At 39.5% G+C, this 27,277-nt stretch overlaps 1 protein-coding gene across 1 annotated transcript in view; it reads right to left on the bottom strand.

The window, feature by feature from the left end:
- Positions 1 to 25,299, bottom strand: part of ITGBL1 (integrin subunit beta like 1) — a gene marked incomplete at both ends in the record, with an annotated part of 143,770 nt that extends 118,471 nt beyond the window's left edge. Inside the window, 2 exons of the mRNA XM_082337850.1 lie at positions 23,712 to 23,923; positions 25,202 to 25,299. Of these exons, the coding sequence (XP_082193976.1) occupies positions 23,712 to 23,923; positions 25,202 to 25,299 (310 nt within the window). The remainder of the gene's footprint in view (positions 1 to 23,711; positions 23,924 to 25,201) is intronic.
- Positions 25,300 to 27,277: the final 1,978 nt, after the last annotated feature.

Below are 27,277 nucleotides of genomic sequence, written 5' to 3'. Positions count from 1 at the left end.
ATTGATCTAGTGTTATATGCCCTGATTATCATCCTAATATTGACTAATATTGAAAGGATAAAGAACCCTGGCTGTCTCCAGGCTGATGCTGTAAAGCTGCTTTCCCCTTGTAAAAGGAGTACATTTAGTAGACTCATAGATTCATAGTGGAGGCTGTTAAGCCTGAACTGCAGAGGCCAGATGTAGTTGCCCATGCACTGAGCCCAAGGACTTATTCTTGACTGAAGTTCACCTGAGCCAGGATAACCTACCATGCTAGCATGTGTAAGGCACACCCATGTTGATGGCTTGAACTCATGGTTCCGGATTGGCAAAATTCTGCCACTATGCCCCAAAATATAGCTTTGCTAAAGACACTGAAAAATAAAAAAAAAAACCAACATGATTTCCACAGGTGGCTTATTTCAGTTCCTTGTGATGTGGTCCTTTGAACTTGACTGCAGAGAGAAGGATGCCTCATTTAACATAGAGGTAAGGAAGCAGAAACTCATGTCAGGTATTTCAGCCACAAGGCTGAAAAGGCAAGGATAGCAACTGCAAATAATAAATCTAGGTAAGCATAGACAGGGAAGCGCAGGTAAGATCTGCAATTGTGAACTCTTGACCCAGGTAGCTCCATACACATTTCCAGATGCTGCCTTAAATGCTAGCTCAGTCCTAGGGTCTATGACTCGAGCCAACTAAAACCAGAAAAGTGGTGCTCCTCTGAAGAAGAAAACCCTCTCAGTTCATCAAAAGGCAGGTAATTTTTGAGCTGTGTGACACCATCTCCATTAAAAACGATGTACTTATTTTTCAGTATTCAACTGTGGTCATCTCTTACCTATATGGGAATCTTTTTTTTTAAAAAAAGGTGTGAATATACTTTAACATAAACAAGTCATATCTTGATTATTTAAACAAATTTGAGTTCCTCCAGAGAATCAGTCTTTATCCTCCACCATGTGCCTCATTCTTGGTCCTTCTACTCAGCCTCTCCTTTACTGTATATTCTTTTTGAATTATGAATTACTATAGTTCTATTTATTCCTTCTCTGCTTATGCATTAACACTAATGTTAACAAGTATCTTTATCGACCATTCTGCCAGTCTCTGTATCTTGTAAATTGTAAACAATGTCCAATGCCTTTTTAAATCAGCAGATCACTATGAGAAAATAAATTGAATGGTGACTGTTATTAGATGTTAGTTCAGTGATACCAACCCATAGGAATATTTTTAGAGCCACCAAATAATTAAATACATCAATAAAATGTAAATCCATCAAAAAATTAAGTGCCTGGTTCTGAGACTGCTTAATGTACATATTAATGATGGTATGATTTTCTTTTACATTGGAAGACTTTCAATAACAAACCAAATACCACACAAAAATGTAGTGTCCCAGCTAAGTAACCACTTCTAACAAGCAAACTTCTAATCTTTTTAAAGAATGAATTCAAGTTAATTTGAAGAACAGTAATTTTAAGAGTCATTTCCATAAATCCAGGTTGACTGTTATAAATAATATTCTTATTCTTTAATTCTTTACCAACCCAATCCCATACCAGTCCTTGTATTATCTCACCCCAAACTTAGAATACCTTATAGGTCACCTGGATCATTTAATTTGGAGGTTTTTAATAGTACTATTATACAGCACCCTTTAATTCTTCTAAAATAATGTATAAGGCGAGCATTACCTCATAATTCTGGTGTGCGAGTTTTTCACACTTACATTTTAAATGTTTTAATTTTAATTTTAAAATGTTTTTTCCTAGTAAAGAATGTTTAATTTTGCCCTTGATAATGTAGGGTTGAGATGGTATTTTGTAATCCTCACATGATATCAGTATGTCATTCTTTCCAAATACAGAAAATTAATACCCATTGAACAAATTTGCCTTTTCTGCCAAAGTACTCAGCTGTGCTAAGAACTACCACCATGTTCTTAATAAGAGAATTTTTTAACTATCACAGTCCAAGAACTGGGCACAATACTTGAAAGATGTGTTATTTTCAAATGGTTTTCTGAGGTGGTGGTCACAGTGGTAGTGTTCTATATAATTATATATTAGACTGTATTAGTGGGGCAGATACACTATATGTAATGGATATAAAACAGTATAGGAGTGGGTGTTACTTGTTTTTCCTTTGGACACTTCTCGGTATCAAAGAGATTTTATTTTAATTAAAAAAAGCTTTACATTAAATTAAACTGCCTAAATTTGTAGTCTTGTATACCATTCACCTGCTTTATTTTTCGCTTCAGGTATTTTGATTTAGTATTACTAGATAATTTAACACATCAAAGCTGTTTAAGCTTGCAGGTAATAAGTCTTTCAGTATTTATGTTTCATCTTTACCTCTCCTGACTAAATTCTGTAAAAAGTAATATCTTCTAATTAAGGGAAAGAAGTGGATGAGGGAAAAAGGAAATGGAGAGCAGTGAAGAGTCTTAAAATTTCTTTCACTCCCAAGGTACTATTTGTCCCTTGAACTCACTTTTCTCATACTTGCCAACCATTTTGTATTTGATTTTTTAATTTTAATAACATTGTACACTACATCTGTTTTAATTAGACTGTTGACCAATTTTCCTTTTTCCATTCATTTCTATTGGTATCTAATACTGACTGAAAAGTAATTAGTAGAGAATATTATTTTAGAGCAACTTTTCTAAATGGACTACATTTCATTTCAGATTACAGAAACATCCAAGGAGATAAATGGAAGGAAGCTTTAACCAATATAAGCAACCTGGGCTTAATCAGCATTAAAAAAAAATAATCTTAAGTCAATAAGCTGAAAAGAATTAGAAATGCAGCTTTAAAAAAAAAACAACACTTACAAAGTTGAATTCTAAGTTGAATACATTTTTGGTGGTCTTTGAGTAAAAAAAGAGGCATAATATACAATTCCTTGCATTATCCTAGCCATAACAATGCAAAGTATGTTCACAGTAAAAAGGGCAGTTTTCAAACAAGTAAGGCAACAGGTCCCAAGTAAGATAGAAAATATCTTTTTCTAAGAAAACAGGGTGAGTGATAACTGGCAAGAGTCAGAATTTTAATTTAAGCGTGCTTCATGAGAACAGACTGACAGCAGTGAGGACAATAAAATGCTCCTCAGGCGTCAGTGCTTATTAAAATAAAGCAGCATCCAATGAAAATACATAACTTAAAGGAAAGTAAAACCCAACTTTCTCCTAACAGTTTTAAATGCTGCTGTATTCCTTTAAAAATTTGTTAATGTTTATTCATACTTTTCAGTCTGACACATTTTCCAAAAGTGCTATAAGCAACTCACACCTGCATATCATTTCATTACCCTTCATTCAAGAGCCTGTAGTGATAATTTTGTAAAGCATATTGTCGACTTTCTCAAAGTACTGTTTCTTCTAAAATTAATATCAGTAAGTATTTTTTGTTTTATTTTTTTTTGTTATTAAAAGCAACAAGGATTTTTGAGTATTAGAGCACTGCAGAATTTTTGCTTTCCTCATCAAAGTTGGGGAAAATGTACTATTGTGTTACTCAACCAATTCATCATACAGTCAATTTTTTAAAAATCTTTTTCTGAAAGAACATTAGGGTAAGGACAAGAGATGGTCCTAAAAGTAATGACTTGGCTTGGCAAGGGTTTTGCTATACTTTTTCCCTATAACCTTTCAGTACTCTATTTTTAAATAAAACCCCTGTACACAGAAATCCCCAGGAGCAACCTGTCAGTGCCAGTAGTAAATTACAGCATACATCTAATAATGCTAAAGCAAGGTTAGCACTATACACCAAAAATATTACAGAAAGAATAAAAAGGTAAAGGCAAGTAGAAAAAAGGGAAAGCCATTAAGCCATTAACCTCCCAATAGCAATACATACCTCAGAATGAAGAAATTAATCCAAAATCCAACACTGAGATCTTATTCCTCTTTGAACTTCATCATTCCTGTATGTATAGAGAGTATAACACAAGTTCTTGTTTCTTATCAGGACAAAAAGTATGGGGTATCCCAAGATTTGCTGGCTTTTTAAATGTTTACCAGGACAGTGTATTAGGCCAAAAATCTGGACCTGGTGTGCTGTCTTCTTGGGCAAAGCCTAGACACTGTCTCTCCAGCTCTTGGTACAGATATGGAAACACATCTGTATTTCTTCTGGCAGCAGAGACTCTTGGTTCAGCTTACTTAGGCCCAGAAACTAGCGCTGTCCTCCTAAACCCTCCAGTAGGTGCTACACACTTTCTGACATCCAGCAAACCTGTGGGTCTCCTCATTTATCACCTGCCGTTTGGGGGTGGGGAGTAAAACTGTGTGGTCACACAAAGAAGTTAGACGTACATGCTTTTCTAAAGAGCAAATACAGTTGCTCCACGCCCCAAGGTGGGCTGCATTCACGCGCTCACCACCTTTGCTTCAGAGTGTGTGATGCACCAGGCAATCATCCATTCTTTTGGGTCACCTCCATTAACTTCCTCGCAGGGGAAGTTTATTCATGGTCTTAACATCTGGCCCACTTGGGGCAGTGAGTTAGGTCTCCCTTCCTCACGCCTAGGCCACAAAGACAAAGTGTGAAACGATCAAAACTATAGAAATGCAAAATTTAAAAAGTTTAAAAGTTGTTTTGTTTTTTTTTTAAGTTGAAAATTAAACTGGAACTCATAATAAAGGGACAATGTCAGACGAGGTGAGCGTATCCCATTGAAGGAGGGCTGCCTTGACTTAGTTTCTTAGTACTGGAGAGAGGCAAGTTTGTGCCTCCAACTGTTGCTGCCTCCATCTTTTGGCATTTGGTTTATGCAGGAAATCAGTTTTTAGTTGCTGCCAAACTGGAACCTCACATAGCAATAAGTTCACAGTGCTATCCAGAACTTTGTAATAAAGCAAATCTTGAGCATCTCTTCATATTTACTGAGCAATGAAATATCACGCCAGAATTAAAGGGTGTTTCTGAAAATAGTTTGAATGTGAATCAGAGGATATTTCAGCAGATCCAATGGAGTAATTACAGGGTAGGAAGAACAAATAGACTGTGATAGATAAGTGAGACAGGCAATCATAGACAAACTGTTTACTTCCCTGCTGACGGATGAATAGAGCAAAGGGTCACCTAGGTGGGGTTTTTTATTTAACTTTTTTCTGGTAGATTTATTCTGATGTCAGGCTTAACAGACAAGACCAGACTGAGTATTTGGTACCAATACACTAGATATTTTTAACACCAAACAGCTCTGTGGAAGTCTTCAACCACCATCTAAAACAGTTTTTTATGGAAGGATGGTAAACATTACATCCTGTTTATAGAACGGAGGGTGAGACACAGGGAGTTTAAGTTAACCTGTTCTATAGGCAAATTGAGCCAGGGCAACAAGAACTTCCAATTGTTAATCCAATGTTTAAGCCATGTCAAAGAAGCTGGCTTTCCAAGGCTGTTATCAAGTGCTAGAAAAAACCTTTGGCTGAAGCCCCCAGAAATCGTGAGTGTTGGAGTCATTAAGCCTTCAGTGACTGGTGACACCACAACTTGATATAGCTGTGATGAACCATGTCACTGTTTTTTATTATTAATGGCCTCTTATTAGGCGTGAAGTCTGAGACACAGATAGCAGTTTTATGACTGCATCCTATGTTAACAGAGAGATGCATGGACCCAAGCAATAAAACCAATTTTTTTTTTTTTATTTGAATGATGAAATTTTCATGTACATTCCTTCAGGATATCTTCAACTGATGAACTTTTAAGGCCTTGCAACTTCAAAAATGCTTAACTGCAGGACTAAGGAAGTCTATCCCTTTGCTTTCTGACATGTATCATGTACCACCTTCTGCTTGTCTTCCAACAGGGAATGCCCAGCAGTTCATCACACACTTCATGGAGAAACCCAGGAATAATCAGAAAAAGCCAAGTCTGCTAGAGGCTTGAGAGGTCACAGAAACATGAGAAACAGAAAGCAACCTGGGGCAGACGGACTGATTGTGTGCTAATGAGGTAGGCAGAGCTAGCCTAATTAACAGCCTTCCTTAAAAGACAATCCAAGACAAATTTTTTTCTTTTCTGCCTCCGTTTATCTCAAGGCTTGCTTTTTTTTCTGATTTAAACTACAGAGCTTTAAAAAACAACTCTCAGGATAAAAGTATTATACTTTTAATAAATAAAATGGCAAAATAAATTGGTTTAGTTTCATAACCCACCTCTCCTCATGTCAAAAATTATTTTTAACTGTTTCTAATTTTTCTCAAATGAGTCAGATGAATTAAGCGCTGTTTCAGCAGAAGTTCATCTGTACTTCTTTTGATTTTTTTTTATCCTGTCACACAGACCTGTTTTGACTTCATGTCTGTGATGACCCTGAGGAATTGATCTCACTCCAAAGATGTCCCTCCTTTAGCAGGAGGCTGGACGAGCCTACCTCCACAAGTTCTGTCCAACCTAAATCATTCTCTGATGCTATTGTAATTGACTGGGTACGAACCAGCCCATTCTTTCTGTTTTCACGATTTAACCAATGCTGCTGAAAATGATGGTAAAAAGTAAGAGCTCTGAGACTGGACAAGCCTTACTTTGTGATGGCAAAATATATTATTTTATGTTTATAATAGGAGGTATATAGAAAAAGGGATATGCTTCAGAGGGGTTTTTAACTCATGTATTCATTTTTTTTCCTGTCAAAATTTCTGCTTGACCACGAGAACTAGCACTTTTCACAAAAGCGAAAAAATATTGATTGATTCTGACTTGTGATGGATTCCTGGTGGGGAGTACAGCTGGATGTGTACAGTTGAATTTCAGAAAGGATCACTGAAATTACTCTTTGGATCATGAAGTTAAGTCTGCTTGTAGTGTTGAGTGTGCAACATAATCAAAATTGTGACACAAAGACAGCTACTGTCAATAGCAGTGGTAAGAAGAGCCTGAAAATGCTGTCTCAGCACAGATGATATTAATATTCCTGAAGTTTAATTTTCCTAACCCTGTCATTTCTGCTGCTTGAAAAACAAATGCCTATGTACCCTCTCCCACATGTACCTAAATCCTTTTTGCATGTTCTAATTTCACTACTACCACTACAAACACTGCAGGCAAAGTAATTGAAGTTTTGCAGACAGACAAAGTAATGAAGCAAAAATGACTGTTGTTTCTAATAGTTCTTAACAGCTGTATCTATGCTTATTTACTTCTTCCTCATTTAATCATCTAGAATGAAACCCTCTCTTTCATCCTCTGATGAAATCCTTCTGCTCATCCTCTAGGATAACAGTTGCCTTTAGGCATCCTCTATAGTATTAGTTCCAACACCAATGTTTCTGTCAATTCCCTGTTCATTTACCAACTGCACAATTCTTTATGGGATTCTGAGGACCACATCTCATTACTCAGGAACCAAAAAATATGTCTTGAAAGTTCATGACAATACTAGCCTAAAACATTTACAGAGAGAAGCCCACAAATCTATTCAGTGGACTGCACAGCTCCATATCACTTTTCATTCCCCAGGGTTTGTAAATCAGAGAGTTTTCTTAGGCTCTTTGCAAAACAGCAAAAGTGATCAAATTTCCCAGCCATGTTAAAACATGGGTGGAAATATATTTAAGAGAAAACACAGACACTGAGAGTTGGACTGATATAAATGGTATGTAATACACTATCTTCAGAGAGCCTTCTGTAGAACATCCTACCATTAGGTGTTTGGAAAGTAGCAGAAAAGATTAACTGAAATCTGAATACATCACTAGGACATCTTGCAAAGAAAAAAAAAAGTGGTTTCAAGTCACATTTATAGACCAAGTAACTCCTGACAGGCTTTTAATCTTGTTATATTACATCTGGAACTGTTTGAAAGCCAGGTATATCAAAGTGCACCCTTGGCCAATGTACATGCTATACCAGCAGAAAAACTGCATGCAAGAACAGCAGAACAGATGGTACTTAAAAGCATTATGGATGCTTATATTCCATTTACAATACAAGGAATATTTGTTTTTAAGGTTTACATCTCAAAACAACAAAAAATTCAATATGACTTTGCATTGATTTGTCCCTATAGAAACCAGAAACATGACTCTTGGTGTTTAGATGGTGATGCTCTGCCCACCAAGTCACTCCACTGCATTTGGATGGCATCTGTTTTAGTTTTCAAATTTAGAAGTTTTAAAAGCTATGATGCAAGCATCATCTTTTAACTGCCTATTTTACAGGTTCCAGTATTTTGGGTGGGGAAAGAAATAATATTTTTATTTAAATTGCATTTCTAAGTACATTTATTATCACAAAGAGTGTGAAAGTGCTTTTACCATTAAAACACTACCTTGGACGAAGCCATTACTGGGGGGAAAGCAATGAAGACATTGAACTATGTTCATTTCCCTGCTCATTTAATTTTAATGCCAAAACATATCTTGTAATGCTACTACAATATGTTTCAGCACAGCAGTCAAGAAAATAATCTTTTTTGGCTCTCTCCCACATTTTCTCCAGAAATATATCTTGCCTATCCAAGTGTCTAAAATAGGATTTTCCTGCCTAGCTGTTTGCCTGGAAAGGTGTTAGTATTTTCCTATCAATTTTTGGCATCTGCTGGCTTAGTCTCCCCTTTCTATACCACGTGCACAATGTCTTCAGGCATTTGTCTCCTTCACTTGCAGGCTGAATGAAACCACTGGGTTAGGAATTTTGTGAATGTTACCATCACAAAATTAATTCACTGTTTAAAAACTGTGGCTGCTATAACAGACCTACATTTTCCTGTTCTGAGGAACACTTTGTACCGCATGTAGTCTCATACATTCCGGCTGCCGCTTGTATACGAAGTCTTTACATTTGTTTCCAACCCTCAATCCTTTTCTTCTTCTCACTTTCACCACATTAAATTTCCTATGTGCGTTTTGATTCTTTTTCAGCCAAGTAGTAAGCCACAGCAGAGTGGAACTCTTGGCTTCTGATGCTTGCCAGAAGGTGTTAGGAGGTATGCAGTCAGCGTAATGCTCAGTCTGATCCATTTTTGAAAAAGGATTTAAAAATTCAAACTGACAGTTCAGAATACAAACAAAAGCTTGAGGTTTTGACATTGCTACGAAAAAAAAAGTGTGTTTAAGGAAAGCAAGTACTTATTATAAAGGTGTCAAGTAGATGACCAAATGAAATGTTAGCTTTTAGGTAGCAAAGAGACTCTGTATATAGTGACATTAAAGTAGGGACAGAATTAGAAAAACTATCCATCAGCGATACTGTATGACTCACTGGAAGACATTTAAAAACACTTATGTGACTCACATAGGGAGGAAAGACAGAGCAGAAGGGGAAGAACAGTGTACGGTGGGAATGTCCATTATGCCAAGACACTATGGGACTCTTCAACACCAGCCTCCGTCACTACACTTGCGAGGTGACAGTTCTGTCGCACAGTACAGATGGAGTAACGTCACCCTCTCAAAGTACTGTCTTTTCTTCTGAGGCTAGCCTAACAAAAAAATTTAAGCACCACAAAGTTATTTGCTTTTATAGAATACACAGTCCAGAAATGTAGATATTTCTCTTACAGCAGCTTCTGAAATCATTGCTTCTCAGCAGCAACAATGAATGACACAGTATCAGCAAGACTTAGGTTCAACAAGGCTCAGTGCCAGGTCCTGCACTTGGGTCACAACAACCCCATGCAACGCTACAGGCTTGGGGAAGAGTGGCTGGAAAGCTGTCTGGCGGAAAAGGACCTGGGGGTGTTGGTCGGCAGCCAGCTGAATATAAGCCAGCAGTGTGCCCAGGTGGCCAAGAAGGCCAATAGCATCCTGGCTTGTATCAGAAATAGTGTGGCTAGCAGGACCAGGGGAGTGATCATCCCCTTGTACTCGGCACTGGTGAGGCCACACCTCAAGTACTGTGTTCATTTTTGGGTCCCTCACTACAAGAAGGACATCGAGGTGCTGGAGGGTGTCCAAAGAAGGGCACTGAAGCTGCTGAAGGGTCTAGAGCACAAGTCTTATGAGGAGCGGCTGAGGGAGCTGGGGTTGTTTATCCTGGAGAGGAGGGGAGACCTGAGGGGGACCTTATGGCTCTCTACAACTACCTGAAAGGAGGTTGTAGCAAGGTGGGGGTCGGTCTCTTCTCCCAAGTAACAAGCGATAAGACAAGAGGAAATGGCCTCAAGTTGCACCAGGGAAGGTTCAGGTTGGAAATTAGGAAAACCTCCTTCACTGAAAGGGTAGACAGGCACTGGAACAGGCTGCCCAGAAAAGTGGTTGAGTCCCCATCCCTGGAGGTATTTCAAAGACGGGTAGATGTGGTGCTTAGGGACATGGTTTAGTGGCGGACTTGACAGTGCTAGGTTAATGGTTAGACTTGATGATCTTAAAGGTCTTTTCCAACCTAAATGATTCTATGATTCTATTCTAAACATCTGTCTTCTAAGACCAAAACACAGCTCCAAGAAGGGCTTGCCTAAAGGGATGTGGGGGACACTGGGTTAAAGGAAAAGTTAAGCAGCAATGTTTTCATATTTCTGGGATGCAGGACAAAAGAAGACTGGGGAATCTCTCTGTGGGGGTGGAATTCCCCATATCCTTCCTATGAATGTGCATAAGAAGTGTGATAAAGACCATTATCTGACAAAACATTTTTACATATTTACTTCCAGTGAAAAACGCAGAACAGATATGGTTCCTATTTAAGTAGGAATTATGTTATTTGCTGTTTAATGGAGCCAACAAGGATAAGGAGCTTCTAGAATATCATTTTTGTCATGGTTTATATTATCCTACATCAAACTGCAGGACAACCATTCACCTTCCCTTGCTGTTTCGTACATTTTGCCAGTTATCCATAAGGTCAGTGGTTGACTAAGAATCCACTTGTTTAAACAAAGCAAATAAAAAAATAGAAATGTTTCAGTTGAATGCTTCCACTGATAGCTTTCCATCAAATTGCAAAGGTTGGATAAAAAATGTTTTCCATGACTCTGAGCTTGTTACAGAAGTCAATCCTCCCCTTATATCTAGAAAACATTAATTTATGCCTCTCTGTTGAAAAGATGCTTAAACTTTAGACAAGCAAGCTTGTTCGCAGGATTGTTCCTGCTTAGAGACTTGGTAGTGATCATTTAGAAATGTGGTCATTTAGAAACTTGAAACAGAGACTCATATTTTATGAAGTATTATAAATACTGCAAAAGATGAAAGTTCTTAGTCATAACAGATTAAAATCAATGGTTATGCATCCCTTTCAATAAATTATTATATTTAGAAACATAATAGCATGACAAAAACTATGATTATACTACCACAGATCCTCCTCACAAAGGCAGAACACCAGGCTGAGAACTGGTTTCACAGCAGTATCAAAGAAAAACAGTCTCAAAGAGACCTCTGGAAGAGATCGTCTGGTCCACTTCTGTGCCTGGAGGCACAAACAAGTGTGTGTTGATCCTTCCTGGCAGATATTTGTCCAACCTGTTCTTGAAACCCCCAGTGACAGAGACTCCACAGTCTCCCTAAGACAAGCTTTTTTACTATGGTCAAAAACATTCCGTCTCTTGGAAGTAAGAAAAGCAATGCACAGGTAATTTGGACTAACTAAAATAAGCTGTAAAATTTCAGTGTGCTGTGACACCTACTCTGGGAAGGAGAAAGGGGTAATGCAGGAAGAAATGATGATACAGCAGTGTACATCTGATTTATGCCCATTTTAAAGATTCCATGGTTTAGATTCATATCCTACCAGGAGCCTCTACACCTGAACCACACCCACATGAATAACATATGAGCTAAGAAACAGTATTTAATTTCATACAACTCTGGTTAACTTCTACAAGGTCAGTGAACACCCAAGGCAGTTCAGCTCCTCTTGAAGGCATCCCTCCTCTAAGAAAATATAGACCTGGGACACAAGTGTGAGAGCAGAGGTCTTTGGTTTGAGGAAGAGCCACCAGTAAGTGTAAAGAGAGCCAAGGTGGGTCTAACTTCCACCCCGGTCCTCATGGAAACTTCTTTGATAAGCCAGAGGAATGGATTAGGAAACCTGTGAAGAGCAATGCCAAGGAATTGGGCCAGACAGAGACCACCCAAAAAGCAGAAAAGGCTCTGAGAACAAGGACTGGACTTAGGAAAACCAATTTGGCAATTGGAGATAACCAAAATGTTCTCAGTGGGGCTGGCAACCACTGCTCATACAGAAGAAGATGGAGGAAAAGACAAGACAACACCTGAAACCCTGAAACAGAGGACTAAAAGCCCATATGGAGGGCCAGAGGAACTATGTGCTTGTTTTGAAAGAGCTTGATAAATGATGTCCCAGGCAGAGTATGATTATTTTAAAAACCTCTAACTATGAGTTCCTTTGATAGGCACTCATGAAACAAAATGAAGTCTGAGGTCACTGTATTATTTAGATATAGCCTCCAAGATATCCTGCAAGAACTTCATTCAAAAAATTCTCATGTGATTTGTCTCTTTGAAACCACCTACAGAGAAATCATGCTGTATTTTCTGGATAATATCTGTAAATAAAATCTCTTATAACCTGCATGTAAGTGTAGCAGGCATACATTTAAGCAATTAACAGTTGCATTTAAAATGGAATTTTCTAAAATTACAAAACAAAATCCCACAGAACTCATACAAAAAAGCATTAAGATGGTGAGGGGAGAGGAGATTGACACCCTGCTCATCCAATTACAAAATCTTAATCTTATTGTGACTTTCCAAATCAGCAGACCATTTAATAAAACTTGGGATAGTTCTGTCAGTGTAACTGATTCCTTAATTAATACAGCAGATCTAACTCTTTGAAAGATTGGTTTTCATTTATCAGAATGTTTTCACACAAAAGTCTCATTTCTGCTAAGTCCAACTCTGCCAGTCTGGAGAAAAATTATTTTGGTAAATGTCCTGTCAAACTACCACTTAGTAACATGTAACTCTTTAAAGTAGTACAATACACAGAAGAAAAACAAAACAGAAAATTACGTAAAATGTTGTCAAGCTTAAAAGCATTCTAAACTTTGGAGATTTCATTATTGTTATTATTGTTTTACCATTACCATGCAGGTAAATGACAGGGTCCGTATGATGCTGTTGTACTTTTGTCTGCTATTAACTGGAGATTCTGGGCAAACAAGGGAAGGAAATGTTGTAAGACCAATTCTCTGTTGGCATAACTGTATTGATTTCATTAGACTTATGTCAGCAGAAAACATAGGCTTCTGTTTAGATTTTAAAAAAAGCCACACCGTTTGCTTTTATTAAAACATTTTTTTAACCTGAAGAGTAGAGACGAGTGACAGGATCCACTCCTAAATCTAAAAAAGTATATGACTGGGGTTTGGTAATTTTGCCAATCCCATCTCCAATCAATTTTTTGTTGTATTTGTGCGTCACATACACGAAGCTAGTAGGAAGTTAAGCATTATAAATCTTGAAAAGACCTTGCACAATTATTTTTTATTGTGATACATAAATTTATGTCACAGTTAAGCCTCTCTGTTTAGAAGAGGCCACATACAAAGGAAAGCAGTTTACAACCAATGCCAATGATAGGTTCTAACATTTCTCCTCTATGCTTCAATTAATTAAGCAGTCTTGGGAAAAAAAAGGCAGTAGGAAATGTGCCAGTCACTCTCACTGTAAGATGATGCCCTAAAGCCCTGGGAATGAGAAAGGAATATGTTCAGGAAAGAGAAAAGTTCACTGTATCTGAGGCTAGTGGAGGAACAGGTTATGCAGAGTGGCTCGTTCTGGGAAGTTCTCAGATGGATTTTCAGTAACAGAAGCAGGAAAGACATTGCTCCAAGAGCTCTCCAGGGCATGTCGCTCTTAGGTTAAGCTGCAGTGGCTGAATCAATCAGGCTTAAGAAGGTAAATAAGAGCTGGGCCAGCTAAAACTGATCTTCCCCCCCTCCCCCGATAATTGTAAAAATAAAACTTGGGCATTTTGCCTTAAATAAAAGGATTTCCACAAATGCAGACTGTAGGCAAACCCACATAAATGGAGAGTAGTTGTATTCAATTGCAATTGCTCCTACATTCTCAATTCCCATCTAGAGAAACTGCCCGTTCTGGTGGTGATGGGCAATTTTCTTTCAGTGATAGCTGGCACCTGGATCTCTTCAAAAGCACAGACTGGGAGTTGTGCTTCATTACACTTGCTGTGTTTGTGATGAGGACTATCTGTGGCTTGAAACAGAAGCAAGAATGAAATGAAATTATTTCAAAAGATGGTCATTAGAAGTACCAGTCCTACAACAGTACTCCAATGAAGTGCTTCAAGACCATTTTCTGATTTTAAATACATTTCTTACTGGTTATCTGCTTCCCACAGAATTCACCTGACTACAAAGGCACCAGACAAAAAGCTAAGTAAATTTGTATACTGACTTCTACAATTCTGTAACAGAAGGTCTCAGCCTTATCACTGCAAGTCAGACTACAGTTCTACAATTAATGCATTGCGGCTATTCTTTCCAGTTTAAAAACTGCTTGAGAAAGAACCAAGTCAGGGCAGATTGTTAGCATAAAAGTGCATTCCGAGAGCCGGCATAAGTGGTTTTTTACATGTACAGCATATAGTGATTAAAAGGCACAATTCTGCAAAAGCATTCAGGAGAACCACATTGCAACCTGTTCTTATATGGCTTTTCGTCGCGGCATCGCCACTGTTCAGCAAGATTTGGACCTTCTGCAAGTATGTTCATAAGATGAAATCGGTTGTCCTTCTCCATTTTAGTTCTTCCCTGTTCCTGAAGTGAGAGGTCAGAACTTCTCCAGTAATCCTTCAAAGCATGACTTTACAAACCACCATTTTGAGGACTGTTCTCTGGAATACGGTCTACCAGGCATGTCACTGCACCTGCAGTTGTCAACATTTCTTTATAATCTTTTCATGGTAAGCTTAAAAGGATATGAACTGGAAATCTTTCTGTTTAAAAGTCTATCATTCTAGAATAGCTTTGAAAATGGCTACTCTTAGTTTGATTAATCAAAGCTATTTCAGAATATTCTGAATGAGCAAACCATTTTTCTGACTCTGTGGGATTGACCTGCTACAAATTCACCTCTGTATTTATAGACAGCACACTTTTAAGCTGGAAACACACTAGGTATTTTCATAAATCAAATCTGCTCTCTCTTGGATAATGATACATAGGAAACAACAATTCAGTAGTATGTAATGCACAGGTGGTTCTTTGGAAAAGGAATACATGACTATTATTTGTATGAAATAGTATTTTTAACATCTAAACATGAAAAAAAAAAATGTTTTTTTGACACAGCCTCAACTGATGATTTTCATACTATCCCATTTTATTCTGGCACCTGATGGCAACTCAGTGGTTTGAGAGTCCCCAAGTGGGACTCTGATACTTGGGCTCTCTTCTGAGTCTCACCATCAGTCTAAGATGATCAGGGGGCATATTTTAGATCTCTGACCCTCAGCTTCCTCTCTCTTCAATATCAGAAGAAAAATATATACCTTCTAGTAACTTGTTGCAAGGACTGCAAAGAAAGGTGTACATCAGAGCTGGATGCTGTGATCATTACAGTCCAGTGCCATATACCAGACATGTTCACACCATCTGAAGTGGGGCTTGCATTCTTTTCTGGAGGGGAGGAATCTATCCTGCTTGCATGAGCATAGCACTACCAGCTGATTTTAGCATCAGCTTGTGGTCCCTAAGAATCCAGTAAACCTTGTTCAGAGGGAAAGAGAGATTACAGTTGAGTGTCTCAAAGATTCCCCAAAGTAAACAAGATAATCACCATGCGGCTATATGAGAAATAAAGAGAAAGTGGTTAAATTTCAGCTTCTGAACTACGCCTTTGGAAAATAGGTTATTCACAACAGAAATGTATTTTAGACCTCCAGATTTGTTACTAGTTTAGAAGTCACAGAAATTGCTCACAGGATGAGTCAAAAACTGTATAGGTGTACAACTGAAAAGACAAAGAAAATCCCTCCACTAATTTTTTTTTTTTTAGAGCATATGCTCACCAAGCTATACAGACATAGAAATGGATCGGATTATTTAAGTTTACCTCTTGTTCATAGACAAATGCCATTCATTATTCACCTCTAAAAGAAACGCCTGTATCTTTACCTGCTGAAAAGCCATTCAAACCATATACCAGCCATACTTATACCCAAGAATTTCTGAAGGGGAAAGGACAGACAAAACATGAGTCTGGGTGTTTCAGGAAGTGGAGAGGAAGAGGGTTCTCTTAAGAAGAGGGGCTTCTGGCTTCTGAGACTCAATCAGCTTGCACCATTGAGATTAGCAAATACTCAGTTACTTTCTGCAAAACATAGTTTAAAACACTTGGAGTGAGGAAATAGGGCATGAAGAAATCTGTGTTACGTGACAACAAACTGCTTTGCCATACGTGTTCCCCACATTTCAGACAAATGAATGGACTAAGGTAAATGATTAACATTTATATCTTGCCTTAAATATGTTATCAAGTTTGTAAACTAAACCATTTAAAATGTCAGGAAGCAACCATTTCCCTCCTGTCATTGAAGTGTAAGTCCACTGGAGAAAACCATAATGAACACAAAATTAAAATATGTATCATGGTGCAAATGCACAGGACCCATCATTAGAGGCAGTCAGATGTAGCATTTCTGAACTGTCAACCATGCAACTTCAAGATTTAAATAACTTTAATACACCCTTTTAATTAAATAAGAAATTACATGCAAAACAGGAAAAATACTTAAAAAGAGCTATTTTTGCGTTCAGTAGCCTCTAACTAACTGTGGATCATAAAAGCTAACATCCCCAGTATTTAAAATGACTGACACCACCTGGTTTAAAAGACTGAACTGGAGCTGCTGGAAGCAGAGGACTGGAAAAGCATGACTGAGGAAGGTGGAGTGCGGCAGTCTGTTTGGGGCACGGGAGGATTCTCCCGCAGTCCACTTGTGCCTCTCCCCATCCCCAGCATCGCCCCTGGGAACACAGTACTGTGACCAGGTGCTCCGGACGCAACATCTGCTGCTGCATGCTGCTGCCAAGGCAATAGTGTTTAGCTGCAACATATTCCAAATCACAAAGTTATTACTCAGTTCACTCTGCCAGTGTCAGAGTTGGCACTCCGAGTCACTTTCCCCATAAAATGCCCCAGCTACAATTCCAAAGACTCTGACTGCCACTCTTTAAGCCACTGGCAAGAAAATGCCCCAGATTATATCACTGCTGCTAATCAGGTGGACAGGCGGAAGGGTGAAGCAGGTCTTAGGAGTGTTTGTTAGAAATGTAATTGCTTTTTCAAGAAAGGGGATAGGTGCAACTACAGTTAAACTCTCTTGAATCTTTGTTCCTCTTCATACAAGAATCTGAGCATTTAACTGCTTGAGTTGGTGTTCCGGCCCACTCCCTATGTACCAACTCACAAACCTGTAGCTGCAAATAAAGACTCACTCCATCACTAGGAAAGGAAGCTTTTAAATAGCCTTTTAAAATATTGTTTAAAATAACAACATTTTTTCATTACGTACTCAGACTTGGAACAGAGGGGTGGAGGAAAACATACCTCGCTGGGTCTGGATATGTGTCTTTTCAATCTAGAATTATTGCTATGAGCAGGGCTTGCAAGTGGTTTGGGCCAAAATAATCCTTTCTTTCTAAGGAAAAGTAAAAAACCTCAAAGAAATCAAAGAAAAAAACTGAAATAAAAAACCTCAAATTCCAGCTCCTTCACCTTTGCCTTGTTCTTCACAGTCCTTCCAGCTCCAAAGGAAATTTGACTCCAGCAATACAACTGTGGTACAACAGAAAGTAACGTGGCCTCCCTCCACCACCATATACACCAGTTAAAACACAGATAAGTTCCAGTACCACATACATACATCTTTCTTTGCATGGAAGCCAAGCACCAGTCCTTTTTAGGCACAAATTGCCCCTTTTCCTGGGATGGCACTAGCAATGTCTTCTTTCCTCCTAAAAAAGCTCATGGAAACTTTTTAAGTCAGTGACATGTTCCTTGTCAGGACAAACTACCTGGCAACACCTACACAGAAAGGTCTACAGTCCAGTGGCAGACGTGATGGATGCTTTGAAGCACTTTACAGGATGAGCTATCAACAATAACACTTTCAATAAGCACAGAAAATTTTACCAAGCCAGTCAGTTTGTCTGACAAAGGCTGTCATAAGAACACTTACTGAAACCCATCCACTGATGAAGCAGGTAAGATCATTAATACAGTCTTCTGTAACATTAAGTACACCATCTATTTTCTATCATCCATATCTTTTTGATATAAATGATAATGAAACACAAACGCTTGTAAAAGGACTTAGTCTGTGAAAGCCATTTTGTCACAAAGGGCATGCTTTCAAATAAATAAAAAAAGACTTCAGTTCATTATCAGCCCGTGAATAGCATAAAAATTCAAACTCACTTCAGAACACTTAGTGACATCATCAAAACTTGCACAAAGGTTTGCTTTTTCTCTGCAACAGATAAGCTTGTCACCCCAGTCTAAAGAAGGGCAAAAGGTGAAGAAGATGCTGCATCGCCCCTGCTTTGCTGTTGGTGATGGCCTGAGGGGCTGCATTCCAGCTCTGCTAGGTGCTGCAAAAAGCCTCTCCTTCTACACGCCCAGTGTACTCACTTTTTGTTTCTAAACTAGCACGTATTTTCCACGAGTAGTATCGGCAGATAAAGGTGTTCAAAATGAGGGCTAGGCATTTAGCTACAAATCATTTAATATGATACTTTAAAAAAGCTTCCCTTCCAGTAATCTCCCTCGCAGTGCCTCTCTCTGAGTTTCCTCCTCGTGCCTCGCTTGCCACTGTTATGAGCGTACATGCTGCATTTGGAAACACAGCAATTTTAGATGTATCAAAGGCTGCTTGAGTTTACCTAGATCAGGTACCAACAGCATAAAGCTGAGAATAATATGGGCTTTAGCTTGTGCTTTGTAAGTCTGCCAGGACCCCGTGCACTTAGTGAGGCAACGAGCCCACAATGAGGTCTACGCTACCACAATTTCACTTCTACCAGAATCTGGGGGACCCGTTTTGAGACGACTATGTATGCTATTATCACACCTACAAACCCCTGTTCCAGGAGGAAATGTCACTTAAGCCAAGTTCTGAAATCCAGACCAAAGCAAACCAGGTCAGAGAAGAACTGCAATCTCCATTTTCATCAGTAGCCTCCAGCCCTGTTTTTAACTTGGTCTTTTTAGGAGGCTGTGTCTCCAATGACCACACGTGCCACAGCTGAATCTTTGGAAACGTGGTCTCTGACAGAGAGGAGGCTTACACCTGTTCTCAAAATCCAGGGCTTTGAATTTCACTTTGGATGAAATGGCAATCAATACAGGTCACAGACTGGCTTTTCTTCACACTTTTAGCAAGAAATGCTGCTCAATGAAAAATCAGCGTGTCAGACCTCCCTTCAGTATGAATACAGAGGTACGGTTGTTAGAGCGCTTCCAACTCAACTAAGATACTCTGCCTAAAAACACTATTCAGCTTTTGTGCAAAGAGCAGTCCTCAGCTCAAAATGTTCTCCAAATTCCATTCTCAATTTCCTAACTCTCTCCAACTGATACATAGGGCCATATATCCAATAAACTCACATAGGTGCATAACTGCATATTACATCAACACTTTAATTCAGATTTATCTTGTATTTCTACATCCACTCCTTGTCAATTTAATTTTTCACTTGTGTTCTCTGCATAGTTTAAAGCCTTACAGAGTGGAAAATAATGGCACTGATATCTTTCTATCCTTCACATAACTACGATAACACTTCTGGCTGTGAAAACCTACGACTAACACTGCCATTATATTGCTGAACTAGTCTTAAAATAGGTACAGCACTTACAGCAACTACAGCTTTGGAGAAAGAAACAGAAAAATCTTTCACTGGGCTGAACAGCAGGAACAAGAGTTCCCCAGCAACTGCATATGGCAATGGTAAATCACACAGTGCCATTACTATTCAGTAGGTGTAAAAGGTATTTCAGTTTGGAAGAAAAATTGTTTGTAAAATCTTAATAACTATGGAAAAACAAAGACAATGAATGTAGTTCTGAGCAAAGACGAACCTACTTCATATGTCGCTCTCTATGCTGTCACTGAATCATATATGCCCCTTGATTTCACCAACTATGAGCAGTGCAATTGCACTGTCTCATGTCCCAGCTGGCAATTTCCATTGTCTGCTCTCTAGGAACACCTAGAGTGTTCCCACTCCAGGTGGCCATGGAAGTCTACGCTTAGCTTACTTTTTCTGTCTTCATTAATCACAGGCACAATAAAAAAGATTAACTAAAAAAAAAAAAATTCACTAAAATTTATTTTCCTCCATACTGCAAAACCACAGAAAAATAGGTACCAAGCAGCGATGTGATAGGAATTAGTGCTGCATTCCTTTGCACACAACACAGGCTCCACTTATGCTAAGAAAGCCTGATGCAATATGAAACCATCTGAGGTGAGAACTAGTATTTGCAAATAAACAGCAACAGATATATTGTCTGCTCTGAATGAAGCATAAATCCTTTGGGGTTTTGATTCAGTGTTTGACTCAGTCTTCCTCCTCTTAGCTCATCTCCTTGAAGACCAGCATCAAATGACAAAATAAAGATGTCACTAACATTCCAAAGAGAATGACAGTATTGGAAGTCTACTCTTCTTTCCTCTACACCCTGTGATACAGCAGGCAGATAAGGAGGAGGACAGAGGAGGACAGAAGACTTGGTGACTCAGAGTACAGCACTTCATTTCTCTCTTCTTTGTTTCTGACTCCATGAGAGATCACCTATTGCTTTATCAATCTCAGTGGGATAAAAGGCAAAAAAAAAAAAAATCAGAATTCCCTCTAAAGCACCTGGAAACATCATGGAAGGGAAATAGAGCAAAGAAGTCTCAAGGGAGAGTAAAAGGACAGACACATTTGCATCTGCTCTTCTTCATTACTCATGGCATAATCTCTTTCCCATTGCTTATACAAGGTGATAAGAAAAAGCAAATCATAAACAGACAGACATCTTCTCTATCTTCAGGCCTTCCCTCTTCAGAATATGAGTGTCCAACGACTGGTCCAGAAGGGGGATCTGACCCAGAAAGTGCCTTGAAGATAATGAGATGCATATTGAGCAACTAAGTATTTTGTTTAGCTTGGGACAGGAGAGGGTAGTGGAGGTATGTCTGAACGGACTGGCAGGGAAACACAGTTATCTTTGGCACTTGTGACTCAAACAGCTCTGCCTGTCCAACTCTGAATATGAACATCACCGGTGATCAGACATCAGTCACTTGAAAAAGGCATCACTCTGGCAGCTTGAAAAGTAGCTTGTTTGAAACAGCATTATTCTCAAATACCATGGCGCTCTAGAGGAATATTCAAGTAGAGTCTAGAAGTTCTGCATGTGGTACCAGTCAGCAGTTATTGTTGTTGTACTTATCAGGAGAGACCCGCAATGACATAGGACAGCGAATATCAAAATAAAAATAGGAAAAAGAAAAACAAAGCAAGAAACAGGAATAGAACTGCAGTAAGACATTTTGGCTATTCACCTAGAGAAACCACAATTTCATCAAGTCAAAAATGTGCTCAAAAATACAAAGAAAGGGAAGTATGTCATACATGGGAAATGACCTTGGTGGTGTAATGTTAAGAAACATCAGAAGATGTGGTTCACTGAATGGTTGAGTGGCGGGGGATGTTACTCATACAACATAAGGACCAGCCTCCTGCCAGTTATACTAGATCTGACCATCTTTTCTACGATCTGACCATCTTTTCTACACTCTTCTCCTCCCATATACACACAACTTAAAGTTAAGTGACTACAAACATGTGGGAAAAATGAAGAGGGCAGCAAGCACAGCCTGAAAGAAGGAGTTTCACCACCCGGATCCAGACCTTGTGTCCCAGCCCTGAAAGGAGCTACCCAGGGCCACTCTCCTGCAGTGCTGGGCAGCCCTGCACTCCACCAAAGTCAGCTGGACTTTCAGTACCGTTGTCAAAAAAACAAACCAAACAAGCAAAACTTCTAGGCCCTTCAGAGCTATCTCCCTCCCCATGACTTTGTACTGAATTTCTTACTACTTTTTTTCCAGAAGAGTGAATTTAAATTATTTGACATCTCAGTGGTAACGCTGCTTTAATACTCCAGCTACAAAAGGTGACAACTACAAAAAATTGTTTTTTAAAAAATGTTTAATCACTTAACATTCACATCTTTGAACTGCTGCATGAAGTGCTACACAAAAGCTAAATATTGTCAGAAATCTCTTGGTTTAGTTTATCCTGTCAGCACCCCTTTCCACCAACGCACTGACAAAACTGGCAGCCACTCCTCGTGACATTAACAGGAACATAATAGTGGAGTTTGTAGCAGAATATTAAAATTGAAGGAGCTTTCAGTTTCACTTTATACAATCACCCCAGCAACAACAGCAAGCATATTGAAATCACACTGCCAATCAGAAAATTCACATTTGGGACAGTAAAGCACTGAAATGATCAGCAGACCCCTGATATTTCTTACATAACTGGACTTAACACTGCTAACTACAGAGTCTATAAATCAGTTTCTCCACAAAACTCTGAAGTCATAGGTGCCAGATACAAATACCTTTCTCATAATCCCATCCTTGATCTTTTCATGTTATTATTGGACTTCTTATTCTTAGCTACATTGTTGCTAAAATAAGTTGCTCTTTTTTTCCTACAAAATTTGCCAAACCCACTGCTGGAATGCATTTGTATTGTCCTCTTACTAGGAGAATTCCTGTAACATTCCCATTGACCTAATTGCAGTTTTTGGCCCGAAAAGATGACACGTTTGTGTGAATCTGGTAAAGCTGTTGAAGCAGGGATACTAGAAATGAAGTACCCTTCTGGCCCCTTTCATCAAGCTCCAGGCTGAATCCCCTTAGGAATGTGATGGCATTTCTTCTCCCTGCTTTTTTCTAAAATCCTACTCTAAGCTGCTTAAAAAAAAAAAAAAAAAAAAGGGTCCAAAATCTGACCGAAATAGCCCAGAAACTTAAGTAAAGACAGCTGGAAAGATGAAAGAATGATAATGTTTAGATGCAAACCAACAACTGTTGTTCCAACAACTGGCAGGGACTAAATTCTGTCCCAGAAACGTTTGTTATTTCATCTGTCATTAAAGAATACAGTGTCAGTGGGGAAATCTCTGAAACCACAATACAATTACATTGTTATAAGTCTCTATTTGGAAAGCATTATCATTACTTAGAGAAAAACAGAGTTTTCATATTTATACGCCCTCAGTGTGGTACCTGTTACAGCAAACCTTCTTCCTCATAACAGGAAAAGAAAAAAAAAAAATTACAGGACAAAATTGATTGTTCAGAGATAGTTTAAAGCCTTGGTAGATACCATATGTCATCATTAGGCAAGCAGTTCAAATGCAGCAATATTATATGAAAAACGCAAGCAATATTGTGTCCTGTATTAGATTCAAAACACAGTTTGCAGAGCCTCCAACCCAAAGCAACTTCTGCTTCTGCCCCTGCTGAAGATGAAGCTCACTCTGGGCAAAGTCCCATTTAATGGCAGAGACAGTGCCTTTGACTTGTATCCTTTAATCTGATGAAATCCTTGGATGTGCCCACAATCCCGTTTAGAGTCATGGTTCAGACACATACATAACATGTCTCTCCTGCATAAGCATGCTGTGTTCCCAACATATTTCTGGTTATAATATATACTCTTAATTTTCTAAGCTTCTGTCACCATAGCGGCTTCCTTACCTGCGCAGATCTTCCCATCATAGATCTCGCACACCCAATCGTGGCACTCGCAGAGCGGACCGTAGTATTTGCCAGACTCAGTCACTTGGCAGATGCAGACTCCACACTCGCATCTGCCTCTGTCACTGCACAGCTTTCCCCCTGGGACGCGGCACCTGAGCTCCGACTCAGTCCGAGACAGCTGGCACGAAGAAGGGCTACCCAAACCGCTCCTGCGCAGGACAGCAAAGAGAACAAGCTGTGGTCAAAGCCAGGGGCTGCAGCTCAGAGCCGATAGGAGCCTGGCTCATGGGAAACCACCCTCCTGCCATGGCATCAGCCGATCCCCACAATATCGTTTTTAACGCCACCACTTTAGTTATGGTTGTAAACTATTACTTGCCTCAAATCACCCAATTTTCTTCTGTTTTGTTAGAAATCTCATTGCTACCTGCGGGAATGCTTATATTGTATTTTACTTACCTTGTTAACTGCATTAGGCTCATCTTCTTTTTCATCATGCGTATCTGGTATATATGCATATACATGTATAGTTTGATTATCTATCATGAAACATTTGATCTGAATTATTCCAGAAGGTTTAGAAAATATGTGTACTTCCAAACATCTAGGTAGAATAACAGGAATATATGATACAAAAAAGCAAACCTATGGTTGATGCTAATAAAATACATTTGCCAAAGTAATCCTGTTTCTCAGATATATAGGATCCATGCTTTCATCGGAAAAGGAAACCAAAGTAATCACTGCTTTCCATGCAATAGTGTAGTTTGTGGCAGTGGTTTTAGTAAAGTCAGCAGAATCCAGATGCTAGATCTGAAGGTTTGCAGCTCTGCCATGCAATTGTACCATGCACTGGAGCACACAGAGATCAGGACTTTCAGGACATACACAGGGAAAATCACATGTTGCCTCATCAAGAGCTGGATTGTACGTAAAAAGAACAAAGGACCAGCCAAGCCAAAAGCAGGTGTTCACAATGCTGAATACTGAGGATTCAGGTTACTAGGACCTGCACTTCTCAGACACTAGATTTTGCAGGCTCTGGAGCAAAGAAGCTGCTGGCTCTAAGAGCAGGCAGGTGCTGGCCCTGGTGGCGGGGAAGAGCAAAGGGCAGCGTGCCTCGCTGTGCCGCTGCACCGAAGAGCAGCAACTCACAGGGTTTTGCGGTTAGGCGCCTGCTCCGCTCAGGCAGCAGAATTTAGAGATTTGGGTGTAAAGAGTCATCACTATCCAACTCTTCTCCCTTCACTGCTTTAAATAGCTGCATCTCGGGCATGAAATACATCATTGCAACAAACCCCCGGAGTGTACACGGCACCTATTTAGGTTCCCAGAGACCCAGAGCACTTCCCTCAGTGTCACTTTTAAGCAGGCAGAAGAAGAGCTCGCAAATCGCTCCATGGCTCCCTCCGCAACCCCAGCTTCCACACTCCTGACATCTCGTAAATCAGTCGCAACCCCCCGGGAGGCTTCAGAGCCACACTTACCACAGGGCTGGGGGGCCGGCCGGCGGCGCTGGGTGACCGGCCGGCAGCGAGGTGACCAGCAGCAGCACCACCAGCCCCGGCAGCCCCTGTGCGTACATGGTGCGAGCTGCGCTACGCCACACCTGGAGCGCTCCCGCAGATGGACAGCCGGACAGACGGCTGGACAGACCCGCCAGGCGTGCAGAGAGCTGTGAGCTGGACAAGCCCAGCTCCAGGGCTGCTCCCCCCGTGCTGCAGTGGCTCTGATTAGCTGCCTGGGAGCGGGATTTGGGCAGCGCTCTGGGAGGGAGGCCGGTGCCAAACCCCGAAGTTTACAGTCTAGGCAGGGAAGTAATTAGAAACAGTTGTGCAGCCAGATGGTTTATTTTGATGTTTTAAAAGTGGCCCATTCACAGATGTGAACGAACTGTCTCATTCTCAAAGTGCAGGCACCGTAAATATTTGAGGTATGTGTATCCCCCTGTCCTTTGACAGATGGCTGCTTGGTCTAATCTGTGTAACATGGTGGGGGAAATGTGCAGGGCTGAGGAGACAGGACCAGTGCTCCCCAGCTGCAGCATCCCTGCCTGGCTGCTGGAGCACCTCCCTCCCGCCTGCCTCCCCAGCTCCCTCCCTCCCCTCCTTTCCCCAAGGTTACCTGCTCACAGCATTGCACCGGGTGACACCGCGGGCTGCCAACCTCCACCAGCCTGAGCGACTGCAAATTAAAAAATATTATTAGTTAGCCATTTCCTAATGCCTCATTAAAACGCACAGTACAACACTTCATCAGAGCAGTGGGAGATTTTGGAAGTGCTTTAAAAGTAAGCTAAAATGAAGGATAGCCCCTCTAAATAAGTGAAATTTGTCAGGAATGGCCATGTGCATTTTTTTATGCTACAGAAAAGTTGCAACACTTTTTGACCCTGCTGGTTGTCCTGGGAAATTGCTGATTGCCCCATACCTCCCTGGGACGGAAAGCTCTTAAAGAAACAAACTTCCACCACAGAAGATGGTAGGATATAGGTGTCCTAGTCTACACATACACATTTGCGTTTTTAAAGCAGGCAGCTGACAGAAGAAACTTTAACTGGTTCCAGAGCCTATACTGGAGATTAAAGCCCTCAGTAGCTTTCTCAAAATGCATAACTCCTGTTTTATTTTCATATTAAATATCTGGTATACCACAGATTACACTGTTCTAGGAAACATTTTAAGATTTGGCTAAAACTCCTTTGACTCAGATGGTGCCTTTCCCAAAAGTGTAATTTGGTGTCTTACATTTAACATAGTGAACTCAAGGGTACAATTCCCAGGACTCCTGCTAACATAACTAGTTCTGCTAGTGATCTTCCTGAAAAAAAAAAAAATATATCAAACATTTAACTTTGCTCTGCTGGTCTTGTAGATGCCAAAAGAACCTTTAAAGTCCAGTTTGGGGCCCCTAAAATCCAGTTTTCAGTCAAGTACCCATTCAATTGAAATATAAACTTTAACTGAATGACAAAAGAAGAGATTGGACAAAATCTGTTCTAGCATATTTGTAAAGAAACAATCTTATTCCCTGAAGATATATCATGTTAAAACCAAATATGATTCCAATGGACTATTAAAACATAAAACTTTTGTCTTATTTTAATAGGTTATCTTGAAGTTGTGAAGTGTAAAACTTTGCTCTGTACTTGTAGTGTACTGTCCTCTACATGGCACCTAATTTTGTCCTAAAATATGAACAAGGACAATTAGAGGGAAAAAAAAAAATCTCATAATGCTGTATATAGCTGTTGCACATTGTATACTAAACTTTTAACAGTTTTGCTGCCCTTTACAGTATATTATATGTAGTATATAATATTATATAGTAAATATATATAGTATACATATTATAGTATACTATAATATATAGTATATAGTATATAAATAAGTTACAGAATATTCTCATGCAATGCAGCTGGTAAAAATCCTGTATTAAGAGTGATCTGTTGGCTTCAGTCTTGCAAATGCTTACAGTTGTGCTAACCTCATGCGTTTGATGGATCTAGTGAAAAGGTAAGTAATATTGGTAGGCCTTTATTTTTGACAGTCCTTGAATTTTGA

The sequence above is a fragment of the Platalea leucorodia genome (genome assembly GCF_965183815.1).
Source record: "Platalea leucorodia genome assembly, chromosome: 2".
In the NCBI taxonomy this organism is placed as follows: Eukaryota; Metazoa; Chordata; class Aves; order Pelecaniformes; family Threskiornithidae; genus Platalea; species Platalea leucorodia.
The sequence above is the reverse complement of the archived record's forward strand: the minus strand, read 5'-3'. Positions and strand labels throughout refer to the sequence as shown.